Raw genomic sequence first — 27440 nt, 5'->3', positions numbered from 1 at the left:
ATACACCTCCCATTTAATTTTTTATTATAATATTTTACTAAATACACAACCCAAATTACCTAAAATATCCTTAAACTAAAAAACCATGAAATACACTATTATTTAACTACATTAAGGCTACTATTTAATTTGATTACTATATATAATTGACCATATTGATTATTTGTGTTAGTTATTGGGAAATTCATAAGCATTCATTATTGTTCCCTTCAAATAGATGCTTAGAAATAGGTTTTGTATTATTTGAGTTCTCATTCACCAAACACCCTATTGATCAAGTAAAAAATTTTGAGTCGAACATTCAACCAAAACTGTATCAGTTGTTTCTCCATAATGGTGGAACTACGAAGTTGTCATTGGATGGTCAAACAAATTAACAATTACAAAGTTTTATACCTGTGATGTTTTATATTAGATAATAAATTGACTAATCATAACTTTTAGAAAGAAAAAAATTAACTAAAAAGTGGGAGTAAAGAAATATGTTTAAAAACATTTAATGCCATTGATTTTGAAATTCTAAATTATATGGTCTATCACCCCATTTAATTACAATTTATTTAAGGAAAATTTAAGTTAGATGGTTTCTAACTTTATTTTTGTTTTAAATGAGGATGCCATGAATAGAAATTCATTGTGTTTATAATTATAGAATAATATAAGGAAGATATGATTATTATTATTTTTGTTCTAATACAGAGATGTCTATTTTGGTAATTTAATCTGCCTATAAAATCTGATTTGAAATATAAAATAATAGGGATGTGTATTAAGTAGTTTGGAGTGTGTATTTAAAATTTCTCATAAAATTTATCAAAAAGGTTGAAAATAATGAGAATAAAAAGTCTCAAATACCAAAAGGAAAAGAGAAAAAAAAAAAAAAAAAACAAGTAAGCAATGTAATAAAAAAAAATAAAATATGTAAAAAGAAGAATACAAGGGGTCAACTACCAAAAGAAATAGAAGAAAACAAGTCAAAATGCAAAATACACCAGCGAGAATCGAACTTGGGAATTCTAAGACGCCAAATTAACCACTAAGCAAGTTCCGCAAATGTTGTATTAGGGGAAGAAATTAGATATAATAGTGTTGCCAAATTAAGAAAAATCTAGATCGGAGCCCTGCCGGAGATCGGTGGCCTGAGCCGATTGCCTCAGGTTGCAACCTTCAGGGCCGGCTCTGAATGGGACCTTGCTTGTGGGTTTATAAGAGTTTGGGTCACTCTATCCATTGCCAATTTGTTTTGGATGTGAAATCCAAATTACTTTATCATGGTATCAGAGCGGGTTATCCACGTGTGCATGCCTCATGGCCACACGGGCTCCATGTCACCCAAAGTTGTCCACATGTATGACTTGAAAATTCGCCACACGTGCAGGGGCGTGTTGAGAATATAAACATCCCACATGGGAAAAATGGGACATTGCTTGTGGGTTTGTAAGAGTTTGGGCCACTCTATCAATTGCCAATTGATTTTGGATGTGAACCCCAGATTACTTTATCACTTGGTCCACTTGGCAACTCGTTTCTAACGACCAGGGACTTAGCTACAGCCAAGGCTACTTGGGCTATAGCCTAAGGGAGATTTGGGCTAAAAAATTGCCCAGCATAGGTATCAGCCCAAAAAAAAAAAATTATACCAAGTTCATTGTTGGTGCAGAAAAATTCCGTAGAGGAGTTTGACTCACCAATGAATGCGGACTGGAGTGGGAGCTGACCGGGAACGATCGAGAAGCTTCCCTCGAGCGTTGACCTGGAGTTTGACCGTCGGCTCGAGGAGAAGGGGGGGTACCTGCAGAAAACTCTCTGATGCCTAAGTCAGTATGTTTCTTAGTAATGGAGCAGAGAGAATTGGAATTCGATGGATTACCTGGACGTCGAGCCTCCTTTATATAGGCGATGACTTACTTAGGGAGCAAGCCGTCATTATTCCGGATTTTATGGCTGCATTTATTTACACATTTTATGATGACAATTATTGCTGCACTAATAACAGTTAATCATTGTGTACTTATGACCGTCATTCATTGCGTATTTATGATAGTCATTCATTGCGCACTTATAATCATAATCATTGTGCGTAGTTATTGTCTTAATAATCGCCGCATTCATGACTGAAATTTAACGTCATACTAACTACGGAATTAATCGCTTTAATTGCGGGCCCAGCAGAATTTGACCACTCCCACATTCATTAATGATCAGTTAGTCCATCAAGGAGAATATATGGATCTGAGAGTCTCACACTCGCACCGTCTGAATCACTCCCGCAGTCTCGCCGCCGCCGCAGTTCAGTTGTTGGGTTGTTCACTACCATTGCCAGCAACTAGAATCTCAGTTTGTTTCAATTCTACTACTCCAGCCAAAGCCACAACTAGAATCTCAGGTACAATCAACTTCAGAAGTTCAGATTATGTAGATGTTCTTGCTTTCTTTTTCTTGTATATGTCGAATCACAAGTGCTCTGTTTAGTTTTCATAACTCATAAGGAATTAAGGATAAGATCATGATCTCTTTACATTAATCAAGGAAGAAACCATTGAGCTGTGCCATCAAGGTCTTCTTAATTCGATTGTTTTCCGTTTTCGTTTCGAGTTACAGGTTCAGATTTCATTTCGAGTTTGTGGGTTTACCATTTGATCAACCTTCGTATGATCTTCTCGTTTCGCTCTTTGTCTTTTTGGCTTCCCATTTAGTTTTGAGTTTTGTGGGTTTACCCTGTACCTTAGGTTTAGACGAATTGAATACATTAATTGAACTATTGAATACCTTCATCGATTCCTCCAGTTTCTACGACCTCATTCCTCTAAGCCTGATTAGCCCTGAAAGCTGTACTAGCTTTACATGAAAATAAGAGTTTGTTCCTTTTATGATTGTTTTTGTTGACTTGTGCCCACAATGGTATCAATCTGTTTTAATAGTTCCAAAACATGCTAAAAAATTTTGTTAATGAGGTCGTAAGGTTGGCTAATTGAATACCTTGCTTTTGTAATGCAGACGGTGGTAGTGTTGGAAACTCGCAAAATTTTTATATAGCTTAAACTAACCCAACCCATTTTCGATTCCTGGCTACGTCCCTGCTAACGACTTCGTTGGAAATCCAAGAATTTACTCTTCAACAAAATAGAAACAGTACAGCAAATAGCCGTTAATATATAACAACTCCCAGATAATTAAATTAGCTTTACATGGCTACAAGCAAACATCGATCAGCAGTAGCGTCCATAAGCATGCCCTCTTTCTAGAAATTTTATAGTTGAGATGGTCGTGCATTGTTTTATATAACTCTCTAACTGGAGTCAATGAAATCAAATGCACCGAAAAGTTATTCTATATAAGGATATATATACAAGTTTATATATTCAGAATATAGAACAGACACTCAACATTAGCAGCAATCTTTTGCGTGTTTAGGAATATGAAATGACTATAGCATATTCCATTTCACAATCAGCTGGTAGTTAAGTATTTTGTTGGAAGTGGACTTTTTCCTCATTCTTAATTTTCTTTGCTGTCCTAATTTAGTTTCATAATCATTTTGCATTGAGTGACGTAATTGTTTTATTGTATTTCTTAAATCAATTTTTGTTCTTCTCACACAAATTTCTTAAGTGTAAATCAAATTGAAGATGCATTAGAGAATTTTAGTTCTATTTCTATGAGCTTGATTTGGTGGACTCAACTCCCACCTTTCATTCTTGTACAAAAGAACGCATCGGATGGGTGTGGATAACTAATTAAATGAATGTGAGAAAACTTATCACAAAAAGTGCATGTAGAGTTACTGCAGATAATGGAAGTTGCCCGTAGAGAAGTGAAATCTTTTTCTTTGCTTTTTTAATTTTAATTTTGTTATTTATCTTCTTATTCCTTAATTTTTAAATATAATTTCAAATGAATATATGATGTAAGGATCTATATCTAATTTCATACCCAATACTCTTCTCTTAAATGTAGTATTGATTATAGTCAATTAGCAACTTGCATGATTCAGTTGTAATTAATTCTTACACGTACACAGTACACTTGGGCTATGTTTGTTACGTGGGATTGGACTGGATTGGAGTAGCTTATTTTATTAAGTAAGACTTATCCCATGTTTGGCACACATGAGGACCCAATTAAATGAGATTGTGGAGTCCCCGCATCAGCTCCCAACCTTCTTACATAGAACCCCCAAATCTCACCGGACTGTGGAAGCAAGGGCTTCAACAACGCTCATTAGTCTCTCCATCCCTTTCGCGCGCTTCAGCCTCGCCTCTCCATCTCTTTCGCGCTTCAGCCTCATCTCTTCACTCTCGATCAAGCTTCATCCTCCTTGAACTGCTCATCCAGGTTCAATTTCTTCTCTCTCATGCTCCTTTTGCTTTGATTCTGATTCCCTCTTCCCTTCGACCCCTTCTAGCTTCTTCTTCTTGTGTATCTACTGTGATTTGTTAAATTGAAAACTATGGATTGATTTTCTATGAACAATTGTTTATGGGTTCTAACAATTGGTGTCTGGGTAGCTTGATTTGCTAAGAATTGATCAATTTCAAGACTGGTTTTTTCTTCTTCTTTTAACAACGTCTGTGTTTTATTTTTCTCCTTTCTCCTTTTTGCTGCCTTCTTCTTTTCCCTCTTTTCCGTTTTGCTTCCCTCTTTTTCCTCTTTTGTTTTTCTCTCCTTTTTGCTGTCTCCTTCTTTTCCCTCTTTTCCGTTTTGCTTCCCTCTTTTTCCTCTTTTGTTTTTCTCCTTTCTCCTTTTGTTGTCTCCCTTTTACCTTTTGTTGTCTTCCTTTTCCCTTCCGTCTATATGTTTTCTCCTTCTTGTAAAAGATTAATTTAATTCAGATAAAAGAAGGAAAAACTTGCTCCATCAGATATGTATTTTCTACACATATTAATTGCTTTACAATAACAGACGCTACTGTGAAAACTTGCTCCAAAAAACTTCTTCTTTGGTTGGTTGTTTTCATTGATTTTGGATGTTACTGTGAAATCTTAGATATGGATCGAAGGCAAATTATGTTGCTCTTATTGGTGGAGTTGTGGCACCTAGAGACAATGTGTGCTTGTACTATGCTTGTGCTACTGATGTTTAATTTGAGACGAAGACGTGCTGAAAGACATGCTCTAAATAATCGTTCATTCGTTAGACGTGAGACTCGTTTGAGTTATCTAGATAGTATTATAGGTAATAGTGACACTGAATGTGTACACGAATTAAGAATGGATAGAAGGGCTTTTGGCCTTTTGTGTGAACTGCTTCGCACAGATGGAAAGATAAAGAGTGATGGTTTGGTGTCTGTGGAAGAGCAAGTATGTATGTTTTTACATATACTTTCACATCATGTGAAGAATCGTACTATTAGAGGTAGATTTTTTCGATCTGGAGAGACTATTAGTAGGTATTTCCATTCTATACTACAAGGTGTTTTACGATTGCAAGGTAGTTTGTTGAGGGTACCTGATCCGGTACTTGCTGACTGCACAGATCGTAGATGGAAGTGCTTTAAGGTTAGTTTTTTTAGGGACTCCAGTTATGCCTTTTCTGATTGTTAAAGGTTCATCTCTATATATGCAGTTTATAAACTTCATGAATATATATATTTTGTAATAGAATTGCTTGGGGGCACTAGATGGAACTTACATTAGAGTGCGTGTACCTGCAATTGACAAGCCAAGATACCGTACAAGAAAGGGTGAAGTTGCTACAAATGTGTTAGCTGCTTGTTCTCGTGATATGCAGTTCATATTTGTCTTACCGGGTTGGGAGGGATCGGCATCGGACTCTAGAGTTCTTCACGATGCAGTGACTAGGCCGAATGGATTAAGAGTTCCCACTGGTAAGGCTATTGGATTAGTTGTGTAGATTAAATTAATGCAGTTTATGTGCCTTTCACACACTAATAGGAATTTTTATTTTGGCTATTAGGTTATTATTACCTTGTAGATGGGGGTTACACAAATGGTGAAGGATTTCTTGCACCATATAGAGGAACAAGGTATCATTTATCAGAATGGGATGAAAGAAATATGCCTAGGGATCATGTGGAATATTTTAACATGAAGCATTCGAAGGCAAGAAATGTCATAGAACGGTGTTTTGGAATGCTAAAAGGAAGGTGGGGAATACTAAGGAGTCCATCATTTTATCCAATAAAGACACAATGCCGCATAATTACGGTTTGTTGTCTTTTACATAATTTTATTAGAAGAGAAATGTCCATTGATCCGATGGAGTATGCAGTATGTGAATTAGATGCTCAAAATGGGGAAGAAGTTGATGTAGTTGGCACGGTTGAAGCGTCTAATCAATGGACTACTTGGAGGAATGAATTAGCTTCACAAATGCATAATGAATGGACGGGAAGAAGGGTTGTAAGGGCTGCCGGAGATACAGGGGTTTCAGGTGCTGCTGCAAGGGCTGCAAGGGATGCAAGAGCTGCAAGGGATGCAAGGGATGCAAGGGCTGCAAGGGATGCAAGAGCTTCAAGAGAATAAATCATTGACGGAATGCTTTAAATACATCTAATAAGTACTAAGGATCATTATTTATATAGTTTTTGATTTGTTGTGAACACTAATGCATTTTAATTCTTAGGAGTGTTTTTCTACTAAGTACTAAGGATCAATTCCAGTTGCTTCAACCATCTGTTGAGTGTTTTTCTACTTGAGAATAAACATGGGTTTGTTTATTGAGTTTCTTTTGTAAATCTACTCTCGTGATATGTAGCTTGGTGATGTTATTGTTATCTTCTGTAAAGAGAGAAACAATCTGCGTGTTCAATTGTTTGGGAATCTACTATGCTGCATAATGGGGAGTGATTGCATTTCTATATTGTGGATTGTTCGAATGGATGCAGTGCAACCACTCTTTTTGCACTTTCTCCTTTTTGCTGTCTCCTTCTTTTCCCTCTTTTCCGTTTTACTTCCCTCTTTTTCCTCTTTTGTTTTTCTCCTTTCTCCTTTTTGCTGTCTCCTTCTTTTCCCTCTTTTCCGTTTTGCTTCCCTCTTTTTCCTCTTTTGCTTTTCTCCTTTCTCCTTTTGCTGTCTCCCTTTTACCTTTTGTTGTCTTCCTTTTCCCTTTCCTCTATATGTTTTTTCTACGCATATTAATTGCTTTACAATAACAGATGCTACTGTGAAAACTTGCTCCAAAAAACTTCTTCTGGTTGTTTTCATTGATTTTGGATGTTACTGTGAAATCTTAGATATGGATCGAAGGCAAATTATGTTGCTCTTATTGGTGGAGCAAGACGGGGAGCCTAGAGACAATGTGTGCTTGTACTATGCTTTACAATAATAGATGCTACTCTAAGCTTTGAGTCTATATGCGTATGAGTGTATTATTTGAGTCTATATGCGTATGAGATATAGCTTTTCTGTAGGTATGTGATGTCCAAGTTGATGTGAATTGCTGTGTCTCGACTTAGGCAAGAAAAATCTCAATATTGATCTTCTAATTTCCACATTTTGAATTGATGCACAAATCCTTCTTTAGTAACTGTACTGAAAATGCAAATTCAGAAGGATTTGATTTTGGTGGTAAGAATTAAATCAATTAGTTCTTGACGAAGTTTTTGTTACAATCCTTTTTCTTACCTAAGAGGAACCTAGACACAGCCATTTACCACTTATGCTCTTTAGATAATCATGTTTATGTTTCCTTGACCATGTCATGTTGATTTTTTTAGAAAATGGAAAGTGGTGATGAAAATACAGAGCAAGGGAAGTCAAGACGTGTATGGACCAGCTTTGAAGAAGAGTCTTTGTTGAATGTTCTTGACGGAATTATTGCTGGAGGACAACGCTGCGACACTGGTAGTTTCAAATCTGGTACTTTAATCAAAATAGAGAATGCTTTAAATCTTTTATGTCCCAATTCCAATCTGAAGGCAAGTCCACATATTGAGTCAAAGTTGAAGAAACTTAAGAAAGATTATAGCATAATCTATGACATGATGAACAAGAGTGGATTTGCATGGAATGATATCAAAAAGTGCATTGAAGTTGATAGTAATGAAGTATGGGAAACGTATTTGCAGGTAATGAGGAAGTTTCATTGAGTTTGATTTTTAAGCTAACTTATTTCATTGCTGCACTTTGATCGATTCATTTTCTGTTTCTGTCATAGCACAACAAAAAGGCAAAGGGATGGAGAAACAAGAAGTATCCATTATTTGATAGACTAGCTACCATCTTTGGGAGTGACCGTGCTACTGGAAATGGGGCTGAGGTCCCTGCTGATATGATGGAGGAGCAGAGCAACAATGAAGATGATATAGGCATTGGGAATGACACAAGCCCCATGTCAATGAGGCAAGATAGCACTGGACAATCTCAGGTCAGTCAGAAAAAGAGGAAAAGAAATGATGAAGATAAAATTATGCTTGCATTGGATAAATTGTTTGAAGAATCTGGAAAAAGAATGCAAGCAGTGACTGATGCCATAGTGAAAGGTAATGAAGATCGATCTGATATTGCTAAGGAACTTAAGAAAATGGGACTTTCTGTTCTAGACCAAATTGAGGCATTGAAAATCATTTTGGATAAGCCCCAAAACATATCTGTGTTCATGTCCTTAGATGATGAAGTGAGGAAAGTGTATGTCGAGAACTTGCTTGCGGGCACTGCTAGAGGATCTACCTAGCTGCTGTTGCAAGATATGTTCTTTTTTTTGTTTGGACAACTACAACAGTTGCTGCCTTAACACATGTTGGACAAGTTCCTTCTTTTGCTAGATTAACATTCATTTTTGTAATTGCTAGATGGAACATTATTAGCATGTGGAATGTTAAATCAGTGTATCACTGTGTTGTATTAATAGGTGGACTTGTTGATGTGTAAAAACTAACTACAAAGTATGTAGATTGTGGTTGCTCTTCTCAATCTATGATTATTTTGCTGTATGTGAACTTTGCTGCAAATTACCAACTTTTAGTCCAATACACTAACAAACATGGGATATGACTATTTTCACTATTCTGCTCTTTAGTCCTAAGCAGTACCAAACATGGGTCATGTATTAACATAGCATATCCCAGGCTAGAAGAGTCCTGGACTATTATATGAAATAAGCTTGGGGATAATAGTCCCATGTAACAAACATAGCCTTGGCTATGTTTGTTACGTGGGATTGGACTGGATTGGAGTAGCTTATTTTATTAAGTAAGACTTATCCCATGTTTGGCACACATGAGGACCCAATTAAATGAGATTGTGGAGTCCCCGCATCAGCTCCCAACCTTCTTACATAGAACCCCCAAATCTCACCGGACTGTGGAAGCAAGGGCTTCAACAACGCTCATTAGTCTCTCCATCCCTTTCGCGCGCTTCAGCCTCGCCTCTCCATCTCTTTCGCGCTTCAGCCTCATCTCTTCACTCTCGATCAAGCTTCATCCTCCTTGAACTGCTCATCCAGGTTCAATTTCTTCTCTCTCATGCTCCTTTTGCTTTGATTCTGATTCCCTCTTCCCTTCGACCCCTTCTAGCTTCTTCTTCTTGTGTATCTACTGTGATTTGTTAAATTGAAAACTATGGATTGATTTTCTATGAACAATTGTTTATGGGTTCTAACAATTGGTGTCTGGGTAGCTTGATTTGCTAAGAATTGATCAATTTCAAGACTGGTTTTTTCTTCTTCTTTTAACAACGTCTGTGTTTTATTTTTCTCCTTTCTCCTTTTTGCTGCCTTCTTCTTTTCCCTCTTTTCCGTTTTGCTTCCCTCTTTTTCCTCTTTTGTTTTTCTCTCCTTTTTGCTGTCTCCTTCTTTTCCCTCTTTTCCGTTTTGCTTCCCTCTTTTTCCTCTTTTGTTTTTCTCCTTTCTCCTTTTGTTGTCTCCCTTTTACCTTTTGTTGTCTTCCTTTTCCCTTCCGTCTATATGTTTTCTCCTTCTTGTAAAAGATTAATTTAATTCAGATAAAAGAAGGAAAAACTTGCTCCATCAGATATGTATTTTCTACACATATTAATTGCTTTACAATAACAGACGCTACTGTGAAAACTTGCTCCAAAAAACTTCTTCTTTGGTTGGTTGTTTTCATTGATTTTGGATGTTACTGTGAAATCTTAGATATGGATCGAAGGCAAATTATGTTGCTCTTATTGGTGGAGTTGTGGCACCTAGAGACAATGTGTGCTTGTACTATGCTTGTGCTACTGATGTTTAATTTGAGACGAAGACGTGCTGAAAGACATGCTCTAAATAATCGTTCATTCGTTAGACGTGAGACTCGTTTGAGTTATCTAGATAGTATTATAGGTAATAGTGACACTGAATGTGTACACGAATTAAGAATGGATAGAAGGGCTTTTGGCCTTTTGTGTGAACTGCTTCGCACAGATGGAAAGATAAAGAGTGATGGTTTGGTGTCTGTGGAAGAGCAAGTATGTATGTTTTTACATATACTTTCACATCATGTGAAGAATCGTACTATTAGAGGTAGATTTTTTCGATCTGGAGAGACTATTAGTAGGTATTTCCATTCTATACTACAAGGTGTTTTACGATTGCAAGGTAGTTTGTTGAGGGTACCTGATCCGGTACTTGCTGACTGCACAGATCGTAGATGGAAGTGCTTTAAGGTTAGTTTTTTTAGGGACTCCAGTTATGCCTTTTCTGATTGTTAAAGGTTCATCTCTATATATGCAGTTTATAAACTTCATGAATATATATATTTTGTAATAGAATTGCTTGGGGGCACTAGATGGAACTTACATTAGAGTGCGTGTACCTGCAATTGACAAGCCAAGATACCGTACAAGAAAGGGTGAAGTTGCTACAAATGTGTTAGCTGCTTGTTCTCGTGATATGCAGTTCATATTTGTCTTACCGGGTTGGGAGGGATCGGCATCGGACTCTAGAGTTCTTCACGATGCAGTGACTAGGCCGAATGGATTAAGAGTTCCCACTGGTAAGGCTATTGGATTAGTTGTGTAGATTAAATTAATGCAGTTTATGTGCCTTTCACACACTAATAGGAATTTTTATTTTGGCTATTAGGTTATTATTACCTTGTAGATGGGGGTTACACAAATGGTGAAGGATTTCTTGCACCATATAGAGGAACAAGGTATCATTTATCAGAATGGGATGAAAGAAATATGCCTAGGGATCATGTGGAATATTTTAACATGAAGCATTCGAAGGCAAGAAATGTCATAGAACGGTGTTTTGGAATGCTAAAAGGAAGGTGGGGAATACTAAGGAGTCCATCATTTTATCCAATAAAGACACAATGCCGCATAATTACGGTTTGTTGTCTTTTACATAATTTTATTAGAAGAGAAATGTCCATTGATCCGATGGAGTATGCAGTATGTGAATTAGATGCTCAAAATGGGGAAGAAGTTGATGTAGTTGGCACGGTTGAAGCGTCTAATCAATGGACTACTTGGAGGAATGAATTAGCTTCACAAATGCATAATGAATGGACGGGAAGAAGGGTTGTAAGGGCTGCCGGAGATACAGGGGTTTCAGGTGCTGCTGCAAGGGCTGCAAGGGATGCAAGAGCTGCAAGGGATGCAAGGGATGCAAGGGCTGCAAGGGATGCAAGAGCTTCAAGAGAATAAATCATTGACGGAATGCTTTAAATACATCTAATAAGTACTAAGGATCATTATTTATATAGTTTTTGATTTGTTGTGAACACTAATGCATTTTAATTCTTAGGAGTGTTTTTCTACTAAGTACTAAGGATCAATTCCAGTTGCTTCAACCATCTGTTGAGTGTTTTTCTACTTGAGAATAAACATGGGTTTGTTTATTGAGTTTCTTTTGTAAATCTACTCTCGTGATATGTAGCTTGGTGATGTTATTGTTATCTTCTGTAAAGAGAGAAACAATCTGCGTGTTCAATTGTTTGGGAATCTACTATGCTGCATAATGGGGAGTGATTGCATTTCTATATTGTGGATTGTTCGAATGGATGCAGTGCAACCACTCTTTTTGCACTTTCTCCTTTTTGCTGTCTCCTTCTTTTCCCTCTTTTCCGTTTTACTTCCCTCTTTTTCCTCTTTTGTTTTTCTCCTTTCTCCTTTTTGCTGTCTCCTTCTTTTCCCTCTTTTCCGTTTTGCTTCCCTCTTTTTCCTCTTTTGCTTTTCTCCTTTCTCCTTTTGCTGTCTCCCTTTTACCTTTTGTTGTCTTCCTTTTCCCTTTCCTCTATATGTTTTTTCTACGCATATTAATTGCTTTACAATAACAGATGCTACTGTGAAAACTTGCTCCAAAAAACTTCTTCTGGTTGTTTTCATTGATTTTGGATGTTACTGTGAAATCTTAGATATGGATCGAAGGCAAATTATGTTGCTCTTATTGGTGGAGCAAGACGGGGAGCCTAGAGACAATGTGTGCTTGTACTATGCTTTACAATAATAGATGCTACTCTAAGCTTTGAGTCTATATGCGTATGAGTGTATTATTTGAGTCTATATGCGTATGAGATATAGCTTTTCTGTAGGTATGTGATGTCCAAGTTGATGTGAATTGCTGTGTCTCGACTTAGGCAAGAAAAATCTCAATATTGATCTTCTAATTTCCACATTTTGAATTGATGCACAAATCCTTCTTTAGTAACTGTACTGAAAATGCAAATTCAGAAGGATTTGATTTTGGTGGTAAGAATTAAATCAATTAGTTCTTGACGAAGTTTTTGTTACAATCCTTTTTCTTACCTAAGAGGAACCTAGACACAGCCATTTACCACTTATGCTCTTTAGATAATCATGTTTATGTTTCCTTGACCATGTCATGTTGATTTTTTTAGAAAATGGAAAGTGGTGATGAAAATACAGAGCAAGGGAAGTCAAGACGTGTATGGACCAGCTTTGAAGAAGAGTCTTTGTTGAATGTTCTTGACGGAATTATTGCTGGAGGACAACGCTGCGACACTGGTAGTTTCAAATCTGGTACTTTAATCAAAATAGAGAATGCTTTAAATCTTTTATGTCCCAATTCCAATCTGAAGGCAAGTCCACATATTGAGTCAAAGTTGAAGAAACTTAAGAAAGATTATAGCATAATCTATGACATGATGAACAAGAGTGGATTTGCATGGAATGATATCAAAAAGTGCATTGAAGTTGATAGTAATGAAGTATGGGAAACGTATTTGCAGGTAATGAGGAAGTTTCATTGAGTTTGATTTTTAAGCTAACTTATTTCATTGCTGCACTTTGATCGATTCATTTTCTGTTTCTGTCATAGCACAACAAAAAGGCAAAGGGATGGAGAAACAAGAAGTATCCATTATTTGATAGACTAGCTACCATCTTTGGGAGTGACCGTGCTACTGGAAATGGGGCTGAGGTCCCTGCTGATATGATGGAGGAGCAGAGCAACAATGAAGATGATATAGGCATTGGGAATGACACAAGCCCCATGTCAATGAGGCAAGATAGCACTGGACAATCTCAGGTCAGTCAGAAAAAGAGGAAAAGAAATGATGAAGATAAAATTATGCTTGCATTGGATAAATTGTTTGAAGAATCTGGAAAAAGAATGCAAGCAGTGACTGATGCCATAGTGAAAGGTAATGAAGATCGATCTGATATTGCTAAGGAACTTAAGAAAATGGGACTTTCTGTTCTAGACCAAATTGAGGCATTGAAAATCATTTTGGATAAGCCCCAAAACATATCTGTGTTCATGTCCTTAGATGATGAAGTGAGGAAAGTGTATGTCGAGAACTTGCTTGCGGGCACTGCTAGAGGATCTACCTAGCTGCTGTTGCAAGATATGTTCTTTTTTTTGTTTGGACAACTACAACAGTTGCTGCCTTAACACATGTTGGACAAGTTCCTTCTTTTGCTAGATTAACATTCATTTTTGTAATTGCTAGATGGAACATTATTAGCATGTGGAATGTTAAATCAGTGTATCACTGTGTTGTATTAATAGGTGGACTTGTTGATGTGTAAAAACTAACTACAAAGTATGTAGATTGTGGTTGCTCTTCTCAATCTATGATTATTTTGCTGTATGTGAACTTTGCTGCAAATTACCAACTTTTAGTCCAATACACTAACAAACATGGGATATGACTATTTTCACTATTCTGCTCTTTAGTCCTAAGCAGTACCAAACATGGGTCATGTATTAACATAGCATATCCCAGGCTAGAAGAGTCCTGGACTATTATATGAAATAAGCTTGGGGATAATAGTCCCATGTAACAAACATAGCCTTGAGGTTTAATTATTTCCTGTATTAATTGTTCAACTGACGCAACATGGGGACCTACCAGTTTTTTTATTTTGGACCGAGCTGCTTATCCGTTTAGCTTTTACGATGTCAACTCGTATTATGCTACCGTTCGTCACAAAAATACGCATGGTTTGATGTAACCTCATCGAAAATGAAACAGAAATCACCTGATTCGATCACTTGTTTAACTTTTTTTGAAGAGATCACTTGTTTAACTTTGATGTCTCCCAAATAACTAAACAATCACCTGTAGCGTGAAGCCTTGTGTTTGCAGAAATTTAGATAAACGTCCTGCCATTTGATAGTTTTTAATTAAAGACTACTCAATTTTTTTTTTATTGGACAATATTGTTAATCTTCTTCTCCAGACTCAACCGAAATCTGAATTTAGTTCATTTGGTGTGACTGTGTGAGAAATCGTCCTGTTTGAAGAACCAAAAAATTATCATCTTTTTCGTTGATTTTAATTTTTTTACTTTCAAATTTATTTAGATTAAAATAGCCAAACATTGGAAGTGAAAAAGAAAATGAAAAACAATAAATCATATTCTCGTTTGTTGGAAAACTTTTATATAATTAATTATTTCTCAATAGAGATTTCATATGAGGGTGCGTGTTTTATTTTTCTTTTTGAGAGGATGAGGATACGTGTTTTGAGAAATGAAATTGGGTTAGATAAGTAAATTTAAATATTGGGTTAGATAATTAAATCTAAATATTTTTTTTTCTTTCTTATTATTATTAAGGGAGAATTTTTTGTACAGTACCTGTACTAAATGTCACTGTGAATTAACGTTCCTCACTTTACACTAATTACATTTTGGTACCTGGACTATAAATCCCGACCCACTTTTGGTACACGCCGTCAATAACTCCATTAGTTGGCATGCCACCTCACATATTTTGAAGGGTAAAGCTGTCACTTGACTATTCACCTTTAGAAAGTTATTTTTTTTTTGCTTTGGTTTTCTGGGTCGGGAAACCATGGATCGAAGATGAGAAGGTGAAGAGGTCCGTCACCAACCCAAACCCGCAGTTTTTTAAACCCAACCCTCAACCCTCTCTCCCATCTCTTTCTCTTCTCTCTCTCTAAGATCTCAGACGGCGATGGTTTCTGTGAACCAAGACAACGTCCCAGGGGCCACATGCACTGGTCCGTTGAAGAAATCTCAGGCGCTGGCGAAAACCGCTGATTCACAGTTGATTCTCAAAAGGTGAATCCCAAATTTCGCATACTCAATTTCTTAGGGTTTTGCTTGCTTGATTGATTGATTGTGGGTCTTGGTTTTCAAGGTTTCTGATCTTGATTTATATGTTGCCATCGCCGCCGCGAGTTTGAGGGTCCCGTCAGTTCACGATGGTGAGGAAGAGCAGAAGCAAAGCGGTGAGGATCGAGGCAGTTCCGGTGTGAAATTAGATTACCGGCCTTCTGAAATTCTAGCTCACCGAATAATTAAGGAGCTCGTGTCCTCTTCTCCTACTTCTGTGTTGATTGCTTGCTTGGATTGATTAGACTGAAATAGAAAGAAGCTTTGGGAAGGTGGTCAATGTCAGCGACAGAGACGAAGAGCTCACTCTGTTTCTTGAGATGCGACGGCGCGACAAAGACAAGGAGAAAACTGGAACTTTTTGCGATTTCCAAGCAAGAACAGCGGCGAGCTCGATGCTGCTCCTCCGCTTGCTACGACGGCGTTTTGGGTTGTTAAAAGCTTCAGTCTTTTGTTACTCTCAGTTAGCTTTTTTTGGTGTTGATTTTGATGATGGTTTTGTGCACAGTGAGTGAATGTGTATTGGGTTTTAGTTTTGGAAGAGTGGTTTGTGTTTTGGTGAATGTGTTATGGTGTTTTTGAATTAGTAGTGTATTATGTGATTGGTTTGTTCAGCTCAAGTTATTTGGCTTAGTTGAACATGAAGAACATAGGAGCATTTGATTTCTGGTATTTTCTGGATATTGTCGGTTGCTGGTTGTAGGCAGAGAGAGAGAGAGGAACGAGAAAGGGGCAGATGATGGTGAGATGGGCAATGGAAGAGAAGAAAAGGGAGAGGTGGGTGGCTGTAGGAAGAAAGAGAAGGCATGGTGGTGCTTGCGATGGTGATATGGTGAGAGTGAGAGAGAGAGAGAGAGAGAGAGAGAGAGAGAGAGAGAGAGAGAGAGAGAGAGAGAGAGAGAGAGAGAGAGAGAGAGAGAGAGAGAGAGAGAGAGAGAGAGAGAGAGAGAGAGAGAGTGAAAATACCAAAATACCCTTTAAAAAATGAAAAATTACATAAGGTTAACGGAGTTATTGACGGCGTGTACCAAAAGTGGGTCGGGATTTATAGTCCAGGTACCAAAATGTAATTAGTGTAAAGTGAGTAACGTTAATTCACAGTGACCTTTAATTCAGGTACTGTTCGAAAAATTCTCCCTATTATTAAATAGAGGATTAGGCGGCCCCTCGTTAGCAGTCATTGCGCGGGGCGCCCTACCCTCCTCAAAAGAGGAGAGAACCGCTACACCTGAAAACACTGTGTGTAATGAGTAAGTATACAATAGCCGTACCCTAACATAGATTGCCATAATCATTAAGGTCTCAAATGTTAGGCTTAATCAGCCCTAAATTCATTAGTGCACGTACGCTGGTCATGAATCAATTCAAATTGTTCACTCGTGGCAGGTAAGGCATGCACATAGAACCAACAATACCTAGCTGTGGCAATAATAAGAAAGAAAACATGACGTACAGAAGATGATATGGAAGCTGCATAGACTAAGAACTTTCAAGTCTTCCCAAGTTCTTATTGGCTATTGACTATTGACCATAGTTTGCACCACTGCATTCCCAAGTCTATAAATTTGAATTTGAACAATGTGGTTCCATACACAGAGGCACACAGCTCTTCATGCTTGCATGCATTGGCCTTGAGTATATTCATATGTGGTCTACGGTAACTACTCTTTATCTTCTATCCCTAATTCTCTACTATATATATTTCCCAGCTAGCTCGTACTCATGATTAATTGTATTCGTGTATATATAACACTAATGTTCCTTTTATATACTCACATATATGTATTTTCGCTCGTGATCAGTGTGTGTGTCTATATATATATATATATATATATATATATATATATATATATATATATATATATATATATATATGCTACCTCGTACTTATGATTAATTGTATTCGTGTATATATAACACTAATGTTCCTTTTATATACTCACATATATGTATTTTCGCTCGTGATCAGTGTGTGTGTCTATATATATATATAGGATTTTTCTCAGGTAAGGATGTCATTAGTTTTTCTTATGGAACGGATTTACTGTTTTCACCCATTTTCCGATCACATTTTCACATCTTAACCGTTCAGTTTTTAGGTCCTAATGTATGGATCACCTCTGCAAAATTTCAGCCAATTTGGTGATCGTTAAGGCATCCAAAACTGCAATTTACACGAACGAACCGAATCTGTCGAACCGGAACCGTTCGTTTACATTGTTGTAATTTGCAGTTTTGGATGCCTTAATGATCACCAATTTGGCTGAAATTTTGCAGAGGTGATCTACACATTAAGACCTAAAAACTGAACGGTTAAGATGTGAAAATTTGATCGGAAAGTGGGTGAAAACAGGAAATTCGTACCTAAGAAAAATTAAGGACATCCTTAGTGTAGCCGGACTGTATATATATATATATATATATATATATATATATATATATATATATATATATATATATATATAGACAGCTAGCTAGAGGTAACTTATCAAAATTATATTTGATCTATTTTGTTATTATTGATAAAATAATTTGGAGTTCACATTCAAAACCAATTGGTAATGGATGAAGTGACTCAAACTTTTAATTATAGGGATCCATTTTTTGGCCATTTTAAAGGATTGCTTATTAGGCAAACTTTTCGGTCATATATCGGCATCTCTACTGTTTAGTTTTTAGGTCACTGTGAGTAGATCATTTCTGCAAATTTTCAGTCAAATTGATAATCGTTAGGTACCAAACTAGATCAAATCAATGAACGAACCGAATCTGTCCAACCTGAACAGTTCATGTTCATTATAATAAATCATGATTATAAACTCTCAAACGATCATTAATTTGGCTGAAATTTGCAGAATTAATCTACTCATAGAGACCTAAAAATTGAATGGTGGAGATACGATATGTAACGAAAAAGATGGCCTAATAAGCAATCTGTTAAAATAGCCAAAAAATGGATCCCTCACTAGAAGGGTCTTGCTTAATTATACACTCATAGGCAAGGTCGGGGGCAAAGTCTCCATTTTCCTATATGAGATCTATACTCTCAACACGCTTCCATACGTGTGGTGAGTTTTCAAGTCATACACGTGGACAACTTATATTAGGTGACGTGGAGCTTGTGTGATCACGAGGCATGCACATGTGGAATAACCTAACTCTAATACCATGATAAAGTAATTTGACATTTATATCCAAAACCAATTGGTAATGGATAGAGTAGCTCAAACCCTTATAAATCTATAGGCAAGGTCCCTATTTTTTCATGATGGATCTATACACTCAACAATTATCAAACTAATATTTGGACATACATAGATAGATATAGCTACAAACAGTACTATCAGTCCGAGAAAGAAGAAGGAAAAAAAAAAACTACGAATAGTGATTGTAGTCAAACCTCAATTACTATGGTGCCTGCGCCTGTTTTCTAATCATCATGTATAATTCTGCAGCTTTCACGGCCAGTGTTCAAAAGAAAACTGTGGTTGTAATCCGGCCAAGAATTTGGTTTGGCTCTAGAAGTTTCTATCGAATAATAAAAAAGTATAAATCAATGATTCACTCAGAGAAGCAGGAAATGAGGTTAGTTTCTACGAATATATTTTCTATATTTGTGCATGGAACAGTTCAAATTGATTTCTTTGGGGCTGGCTCATTTAATATTGCAACCCCAAAGCATCTCCACCCATGTTTTCTGTCTTTTTCATATATTGCTGATACTAGCTACTTGAAGATAGTTCTGGGAAAAAGTGTTGGCTATTATTATTAATTTTTTTTTTAAGAAGGAAATATCACACGTTAGAAAAGTGATAAAAAAAAAAAATTAATTTACAAGTGGGTGACTCACACCCAAATATATTGAAACCTTCTTAGGTACTACATGAATTCCACCTTATGTATGTGGTAGCTCATATAGATCAAAGCCCACTCTATTAGAAAAATTAATTAAATGACGTGGTTGTGCCACATTAGCTGCTATATAAGGTGGATATGGTACATTGTCATACCCAAAAAGATTGTTCATCTAGCATTATTCTTCAACAGATTTGCAAAATAATAAAGAGTACAATTGAAGATGTCAAATATATTATTCAGATTTGCTCTAATGTGTTTTTATTTTCTTTTTTTATTACAATTTCTTTATCAGCTTTAACCGCCTTCACCAAGAAATAAATGTTGATGATGAAACTATTGAGCCATTATCAATTTCACCTAGCCAAAAATGGATTTCATTCTGGAGGAAGATATCGTTGATCGCATGTATGACGGCAGTCTTAATGGATCCTTTATTTTTTTACATTCCATTCCTCGATCATGAGGAGTACTGTCTGGGAATGGACAAAAGGTTGAGGACTATAGGTCTCATCTTTCGATCACTTACGGATTTGAGTTTCATAGTGCATATTATATATGAAATTCGTGAAGCTATGGAAGTTGTGGCCTCGATATCCAAGCCCATGGAAATAGGAGGAAGGTTGAAGATTTTAGATTGGTTTGAACACGCTAAGGCGATAGCCAAAAAATTGTCATGGAAATCTTTTCTAACTGACATTTTTGCTGTTCTTCCCATTCCCCAAGTAAGAATCTCTATTCTATAATATTATGTGTGTAATATTTTTAGGTATAGGTACAATAATAGATTTTAAACCCATATATATATATATATATATATTAATTTTTTTTTTTTGTCGATATAGGTGCTAGTATTAGTTCTATTTTATTCTCCCCACTATGGATTCTCAGAGAACAAAATGACTCTGAATTACATGCTTCTCGGTCAATATATTCCAAGGATGTATCGGATTTTCTTATCATTTAAGAAGGTCAGAAAGAATAGTAGCCCGTGGATCAAAGCTACATTCTATTTTTTTATGTACATGCTCGCAAGTCATGTAAGTTATGATTTATTATTTATTGAGAACTTGTATCATATCATACCTCTATGGCCAATTTTCATATATTATTAACCGATTGTTGCCATATTAGGTAATTGGAGCCTTTTGGTACTTCAGTTCAATTCAAGTGGAAACAATATGTTGGTTTACAAGCCTTAAGGAGTTCAACGAAACTGGCTCTTTTCTTTGTGATGACCCTCATCCTCTGGTTCAACACTCCAAAGATTTGATAGCCTATTATTGCCCTGTGTATCCATTAAATGCTTCAGTATATAACTTTGGATCATTCGGCGAGACTTTGTCTTCTGGTTACACACAAAAACTAAAGTTTCGAGAAAAGTTATTTTACTTTATGTGGTGGGGTCTTAAAAATTTGAGGTAGGTTTACTTTTCTTTTCTTCAATGTAAACTAAAATCTCAATAACATTTTATCTCTATATCATATAATACGCTGATAAAATAGAGAGGGTGCCTAACTGCCTAATATATACAGAAGATAAATTCATTAATTGGTTTTTAAATTCAGGTAGTATTGCACCTTTTTTTTTCCTTTCTTTTTTACAGAAAACAAGTGCAGTTTTTGTTCGCTTTAGTTTTACCAAGTTAGTTTCGGCGCTGCTATTGTCATGTTGAAGTTATCATGTTTGCTAGTAGTCTTCGGCTCTTTGCTTATGTATTTGATATATTATTGAAGTTTATGTAATTGACGATGTGGTGTTAGCTCAGTAATTAGAGCACCCACTATCTAGGAACCAGGTCCTGGGTTCGAGTCACCATGGGAGTAGAAGTGAAATATTTTGATCCTCTTTAAATAAAAGGAAAAAAAAAAGTTTATGTAATGAAGTTTGATGATTTTATAAAAATAAAAAAAAGAAATGGGCTTCTTAACCAAAATAACAATTCCACTAGATTTTATTAATTTGTACTGACACATAGTTCTTATTGAGACATGTTTTGCAGTAATTATGGTACAAACATCAATACAAGTGAATTCATATGGGAAAATTGCTTTGCAATTCTTGTTTCTGGTATTGGCTTGGTACTGTTTGCTTTACTGATTGGAAATATGCAGGTTAGTAATTCAATTTCCTTATGTTCACTTCTTGTCATTAGTTTTAACTTTTAACAAGTAGAGTTACAATTTTTTTTTCCTCTTCTCTGATCACATAAACAACTCAAATACAACAATTAATCTATCGTGAGTCAAACTCACAATTTTTTACTTGTGAATGAGAGACTTATGATACTAGGAATTGCGCAATTGTAACTATTATTGATCAATTATGTGTTAAAGATCAAACCAATATTTTTTCTTTTTGAGAATAGCAACAAATAATTTTAATATTGATATTGTCCTAGCTTAAATATTTTTGCTTACAGTTTCACTGCATACATGTTATATGTAAAATGCTCAATTGTTGTAAGATTTGTTAAAATTGTCATTTATGAAATATAAACAATATTAGTGTGTGTGTGTATATATATATATATATATTTTTTTTTTTTAAGGAAGCGAAGTAAGAGCTAACTCAGCGCCCTTACCGAATTTATTAATAATCAAGAAAAAAAAAATACGTAGCAAGGGGGCCTAGACCAAACCTTGCCAAGAGAAAATACAAAAATACAAAGTACATAAGATAATTCCCAATGAGTTAGGAGTACATAAGATCCTTGAGAAGCGGGGACTAGGCCAAGACTGCTTACAAAACAAACATAGTACTGAAAGACAAGAAAAAGAGGCACTCCTTATCTTTCCTGCTTTTTCCACCCATAAAAACAAGGCAACCCTTCCACTATGAAAAACGATAATTTGGAAAACCCAAATAATCAGCTTGTAGAAACTTGTAGAGCTCACTAGGAGGATTATCATACCAAGTAAACATTGCATTTGAGATTCCCAGATTTGTCATCTTGTCAGCTACAACATTACCTTCTCTAAAAATATGACTACATCGAAAATTCATTTGGTGTACTTTAGATAGACAATTGCGCCAATGAACTCTTAAATTCCACGGAGGAGAAAATGACCTAGAAGAGAAGCAAGCTTCCACACTAATGGAATCACTTTCCAACCATAAATAGAACCACCCTTTAGCAAAGGCAATTTCGATAGCCAAAATAACAGCATAAAGTTCAGAATAGAAGGAAGAATTCCAACCAAGCTACTGACAAAAACTCCCTAAAAAAACCACCTGAGACATTTCGAAACACACCCCCACAAGCTATCGGGCCTGGATTGCCTTTCGCCAAACCGTCAGTGTTTACTTTGACCCAAGGAAAAATTGGCCATTTCCAAAAAACATGGTGAACTTTAGGAGCCTTACCACTTTTAGGAGCAATTCCAAGAGAAGACAATAATTGGGCATCCGGAACACCCTTACAGTGACCAGGAGCAAACAAACTAATTTGACGAATCCATGCCATAAATGAACAACACATAGTAGAAAAGATAGGGGGACGATTATCAAACCTCAGCCTATTCCAAGCCTTCCATATTGCCATAAAAGTAAACGTGCCAAATGCTAGCCACAAATTAAAGAGCTGAGAGGAGAAAGGCTTTCGGCAATAGCTCACCCAAAAGTCCAATAGAAAGTCAAAAGAAGAAAAAGAAGTACCAAATTGAGTAGCCAACCATCTCCAAACCCGTTGGGCAAAATGGCAGTGTAAAAATAAATGTAATGATGATTCCGCAGAGCAATAGTGTAACTGACAAATAGACACAACAGGAATCGCCCCTATTTTCACTTGATCATCAGTACGTAGCCGATCAAATAAGATTCTCCAAACCAAGAAAGAGTAGCGAGGGGGGATGAAAGACCACCATAAATTAGAAGCCCAATCCTTTACACTTAGATGATGCCTAAAAAAATCATAACCGACAGAGAAAGATAGCTCACCAGAGGAAGAAGGCTCCCAAATAAGCATATCTGACTCATCAGTAAGAAAGGAGGAAGTTGCCATGAATGATGTGAAATAAATCTGCCACCTGAAGATTGCTAAAATGGGACCAATTTGAGATAACCCAAAGTTTCCAAAATAGGAGCTTGAAGCCATTTATCCTTCCGAAATGACACAGATTTACCATCCCCAATCAACCATCAACAATTATGAACAAAATGAGAAGCAATTGATCGAAAGCCTTGCCAAATTGAAGACTTACGATAACCCAATTTGCGATTATACAAAATGGGATATCTAGACCGCACATATTCTCCCCATTGAGAAGAAGAGTAAAAGAGTCCCAAGCAAACTTCAAAATAACAGCTGAATTAAGAGAGAATAAAGTGCGAATAACAAGCCCTCCTTCTTGCTTTGAGACACAGACTTAAGCAAAAGGAATAGTGACTATCTTTCGAGTCCCAATGTTACCAGACCAAATAAAGTTACATCCCCATGACGTTAATTTCTTGACAAGATACACCGGCCATTGATACATAGAAAAATTATGAAGCAACATGCTCTGAAAAACTGATTGCACAAGTTGAGTACGGCCAGCCAAAGAAAGAAGCCGCCCTTGCCAACCCATAAGTCTTGCTTTTGCATTATCCGCAATAACTTGAAGATGACACCTCCGAGGTTTGCCACAAAAAATTGGGACACCCAAATATATAAAAGGCAACCTACTTGCACGAAAGCCCGATATTCGCTGAATTGATGCCTGCCTATGATGATACTTGGCTCCAAGATAAAAGGCATTTTTCTGTGCATTAATATATTGACCAGAAGCTTCACTATAACTATCAAAGCACTTCCACAAGCTGCTGAGAGAAAATTTGTCCCCGCGACAAAAAGCAACAAAATCATCTGCATATAACACATGAGAAGGGGGATGCAATGCAGCTCCTTGGAAAAGATATGGGCTTCAACCGACTAGTGCGAAGTAACATGGATAAGCCATGGCTGAGAGCTTCTTTGGCGAGACAAAATAAAAGTGGAGAAAGAGGGTCCTCTTGTCTAACCCCACGAGAACAAGAGAAAAAACCTTGAGGAGAGCCATTAATTAAAACTGATAACCTCGCCGAGTGAAGAATCGTGATGATCCAATTGATGAAAGTATTAGAGAACCCAAAATTATATAAAACTCGGATAAAAAAATCTCAATTCAGCGTGTCAAATGCTTTAGCGATGTCCGCTTTGATCCCTGCATTACCACCATAGGCCTTGCGATCAAGAAAATTAAAACATTCAGACACTGTACCAATATAATTCGAAATTTTCCTACCAGGCAGGAAAGCAGATTAATACAATATTAATATTTACAAAAATGATACGGTATTTTTATTTTTCACAACTATTATCTTTAATTGAAACGTTACTACAGACGAACAAAAAGCTGTTGGCAAATAACCAAAAAGCTAGTGTCAATGAACCAAAAAACTACTGTGATTTTTCATAAAAGTTAATGTCATTTGTTGGAAAAGCCGCTACCATCATTGCTGATGATGAAAATTTCTGTGGAGGATTTTGACTCGCCAATAAATACGGATTGGAGCAGAAACTGACTAGGAACAATCAAGGAGCTTCTTTTGACCATTGACCTGGAAGCTAAACCGTCAGCTCAAAGAGAGAGAAGGGGGTGTACCTGCAAAAATAACTCTATGATGTCTAAGTCAGTATTTATCTTAGTTGAGTGTAGTAGAGTGAATCGGATTGAGATGTATTACCTGATCGTCGAGTCCCTATTTATAGGTGAATGCTTACTTGGGCGGCAAGTCGTCATCATTACCGTATATATGGCTGTCATTATTACTGCACTTATGACTGTCATCATTGCGCACTTGTTGCGTAACTGTTTCCGCATTCATAGCTGCAATGATTGTCGTACTTATAGTAGTAATCATTGCCGCACTTACAACACACTTATAGCCGTAATCATTACTGCATTTATGGCAGAGTTATTTATCATCATTCCAAGTGCAAAATTGTTGACTACCTCCACAATTCCCCCAAATTTTCTCTTGGACACTCGTTTTAATAGGAAATTTCCAAAACACGGCTCTGACCTAAGCCCGGCTCAAAGGTTCCCTCTATTCTAACACCGTACAGTCTTCTTCTCCCTCTAGCCTTGATGGGGCTGGAGGTGGGACTGTCAGCTCGACGGGTCTCTTATGACATGGTCACCTCTTTGAGTGCTCGTCGCAAACGTCTCATTAAGCGCTTACCTTCTTGAGCTCTACCTCATTGAGTGCTCATCGCTAACGTTTCCTTGAGCACAAGTGTTGGCCTTCTTGAGCGTGAGTGCTGGCTAACTTTAGCCTTAGTGCTGACCTCCTTGAGCGCTCGTCTCCTCGAGAGTTTTCCCCCTTGATAGTTCTTCTCCATGAAAATTTGCCTCCTCTAGCCTTCATCTATTCGAGAGTTTGCCTCCTCAAGAGTTCTTTTCCTCAAGAATTTGCCTCATCGAGCCTTCACATCTTCGAGAGTTTGCCTCCTCGAGAGCTTTCTTCCTTGAGATCTCGCCTTGTCGAGAGTTTTTCTCCTTGAGAGCTTTTTCTCGTCAAGATATTCTTCTTCTTTTTTTCATCGAGAGCTTTTTTTCTCTTAGAGGTTTCGATGCTGTGTGAATAATCTTTTAATTGCTCCTTTTACTTACCCATCTTTCCCCCTTGTTTTTCTTTGCTGTGTACGCATAAGCACGGGAAGAAAAACAATTCGTCAGTTATATATCCTTACTGCCCTTACATAGAATGGCACTTACGAGAAGTTTAATAACAAAAATACAAGTATACTCAGAGTACCAAGAGTTCAAAGGCAAACCGTATATGATGAATTCATGGGTTACTCTTGAGGCGAAGAGTCAATTTTTGCATGGGACATAGAGTTGCCCCCATTTCCTTCAAGTCTCACGGACAACATTTTATTCATTTTGGCCACAGGTCTTAGATATCTACTTTGGCGATCGGCCTCATACATTCCTCTTGGCCACCAGCCTCACACATACATTTCAGGCACCAGCCTCCTGCAATGAAAAGCTATTGTCGACAAAGTGATATGTTATTATCATTCTCCAAAAAAGCTATTATTGTTTATGATAATCTTTTGAAAATCTAATTTGCATCTTTCAAAAAGGTATTGTGTATGAACTATAAAGCTAATAATAGTAAATTACTTATAAGGGTCTTTTTAAGACTCATGATTATCAATTAAACTACCATATGTTTTTATTTTTAAGTGTCGTTGAATGGAAATAATTTTTCAGAAAAATGACACGAGCTTTTTGATTCGTCGATAATATCTTTTTGATTATTCGACAATAGCTTTTTTGTTCGACAAAATAGGTTATTTATTCATTGACAGTAACTTTTCAATTAATGACAGTAGCTGTTTTGACGGTGAAAATTAAAAATGTGGTGGCATTTTTATAATTTTTTTTTTTTGGAGAAACTAACAACTGTTTTATTGATAAGCGAAATCATACATAAAGATTTACCCATGTGCGGCTGACAATAAAACCATTACCTAAATGGTTCAACCTTTTTAAAAACAATGAAGCTCATCCAACATAGTCCTTATTCATTTGTGGGACATTAAGGGGCACAGATGAAAAGAGCGCCCTTTGGCATCAAGTTCTTAATACATCTGTTGAGGGAGGTGCATTTGCCAAAAGCAAATTACCACATTCTTCAGCAATGTCTCCCATCTTAGTGGCTTCAGGACCCCCAACAGATTCAGAGTCATTCACCACTAGCATTGTCGCCATATCCTCTTGCCTAATCCCCTTAGGCACCTTAGAAACCCCACTCTTGCGAGGCTTGGGACCCTTAGTTTTATAGACGGCCTTGTTCTTGCTACCCTTAGGGCGTCTATACTTCTTGGTCGGGATGAAATGATAACTCCATTATTGTTGGGAAGCTCAAAAATACCCTCAAACTCAAGAGTGTATCAACAAAACCAGCATCCATCTTAGCCTTCTTGCTATTATGGCCAAAGTCATTTGGCGATTGCAGACGAACACCCAGAATGCTAGGACATTCAGGTGCCATTTTCACATTCCGGGTAAATGATTCTTTCACAGCCTGTGACCAACTAGGAATAGTCTACAAGTCTGACAGAAAGACCCCAAAATTCTTGAACATAGAGGTAAGAG

General features: G+C 36.8%; 1 protein-coding gene across 7 annotated transcripts; it reads left to right on the top strand.

Moving 5' to 3' along the window:
- The first annotated feature begins 4110 nt into the window (after window positions 1-4110).
- Window positions 4111-13963, top strand: LOC133710901 (uncharacterized). Of its 7 annotated transcripts, none has more exons than XR_009846956.1 (11): window positions 4111-4335; window positions 4987-5498; window positions 5602-5827; window positions 5917-7372; window positions 7679-8029; window positions 8119-9405; window positions 10057-10568; window positions 10672-10897; window positions 10987-12442; window positions 12749-13099; window positions 13189-13963. XR_009846956.1 is itself a non-coding variant. In XM_062137038.1 (6 exons), the coding sequence occupies exons 4-6, from the start codon at window positions 11869-11871 to the stop codon at window positions 13702-13704; spliced, it is 1329 nt and encodes a 442-aa protein (XP_061993022.1). In that variant the 5' UTR covers window positions 9185-9405; window positions 10057-10568; window positions 10672-10897; window positions 10987-11868; the 3' UTR covers window positions 13705-13963. The 7 variants fall into 7 exon arrangements, 3 of the variants coding, with proteins under 3 accessions (XP_061993023.1, XP_061993022.1, XP_061993024.1); XR_009846954.1 differs by having other exon boundaries at window positions 4127-4335; window positions 5917-7260; XR_009846957.1 differs by lacking the exons at window positions 4987-5498; window positions 5602-5827; window positions 5917-7372.
- The last annotated feature ends 13477 nt before the right edge of the window (window positions 13964-27440 follow it).

This window comes from Rosa rugosa, chromosome 5, assembly GCF_958449725.1.
Source record: "Rosa rugosa chromosome 5, drRosRugo1.1, whole genome shotgun sequence".
In the NCBI taxonomy this organism is placed as follows: Eukaryota; Viridiplantae; Streptophyta; class Magnoliopsida; order Rosales; family Rosaceae; genus Rosa; species Rosa rugosa.
This window is presented reverse-complemented; position numbering and strand designations above follow the sequence as displayed.

Bases quoted from the DNA above. Each gene is read 5' to 3' on its own strand.
- LOC133710901 (XM_062137038.1), top strand. From the start codon at position 11,869: ATGGGGAGTGATTGCATTTCTATATTGTGGATTGTTCGAATGGATGCA. The intron at 12,331-12,748 runs GTGTGCTTGTAC...TGATTTTTTTAG, and splicing joins ACGGGGAGCCTAGAGACAAT to AAAATGGAAAGTGGTGATGA. The intron at 13,100-13,188 runs GTAATGAGGAAG...TTTCTGTCATAG, and splicing joins TATGGGAAACGTATTTGCAG to CACAACAAAAAGGCAAAGGG.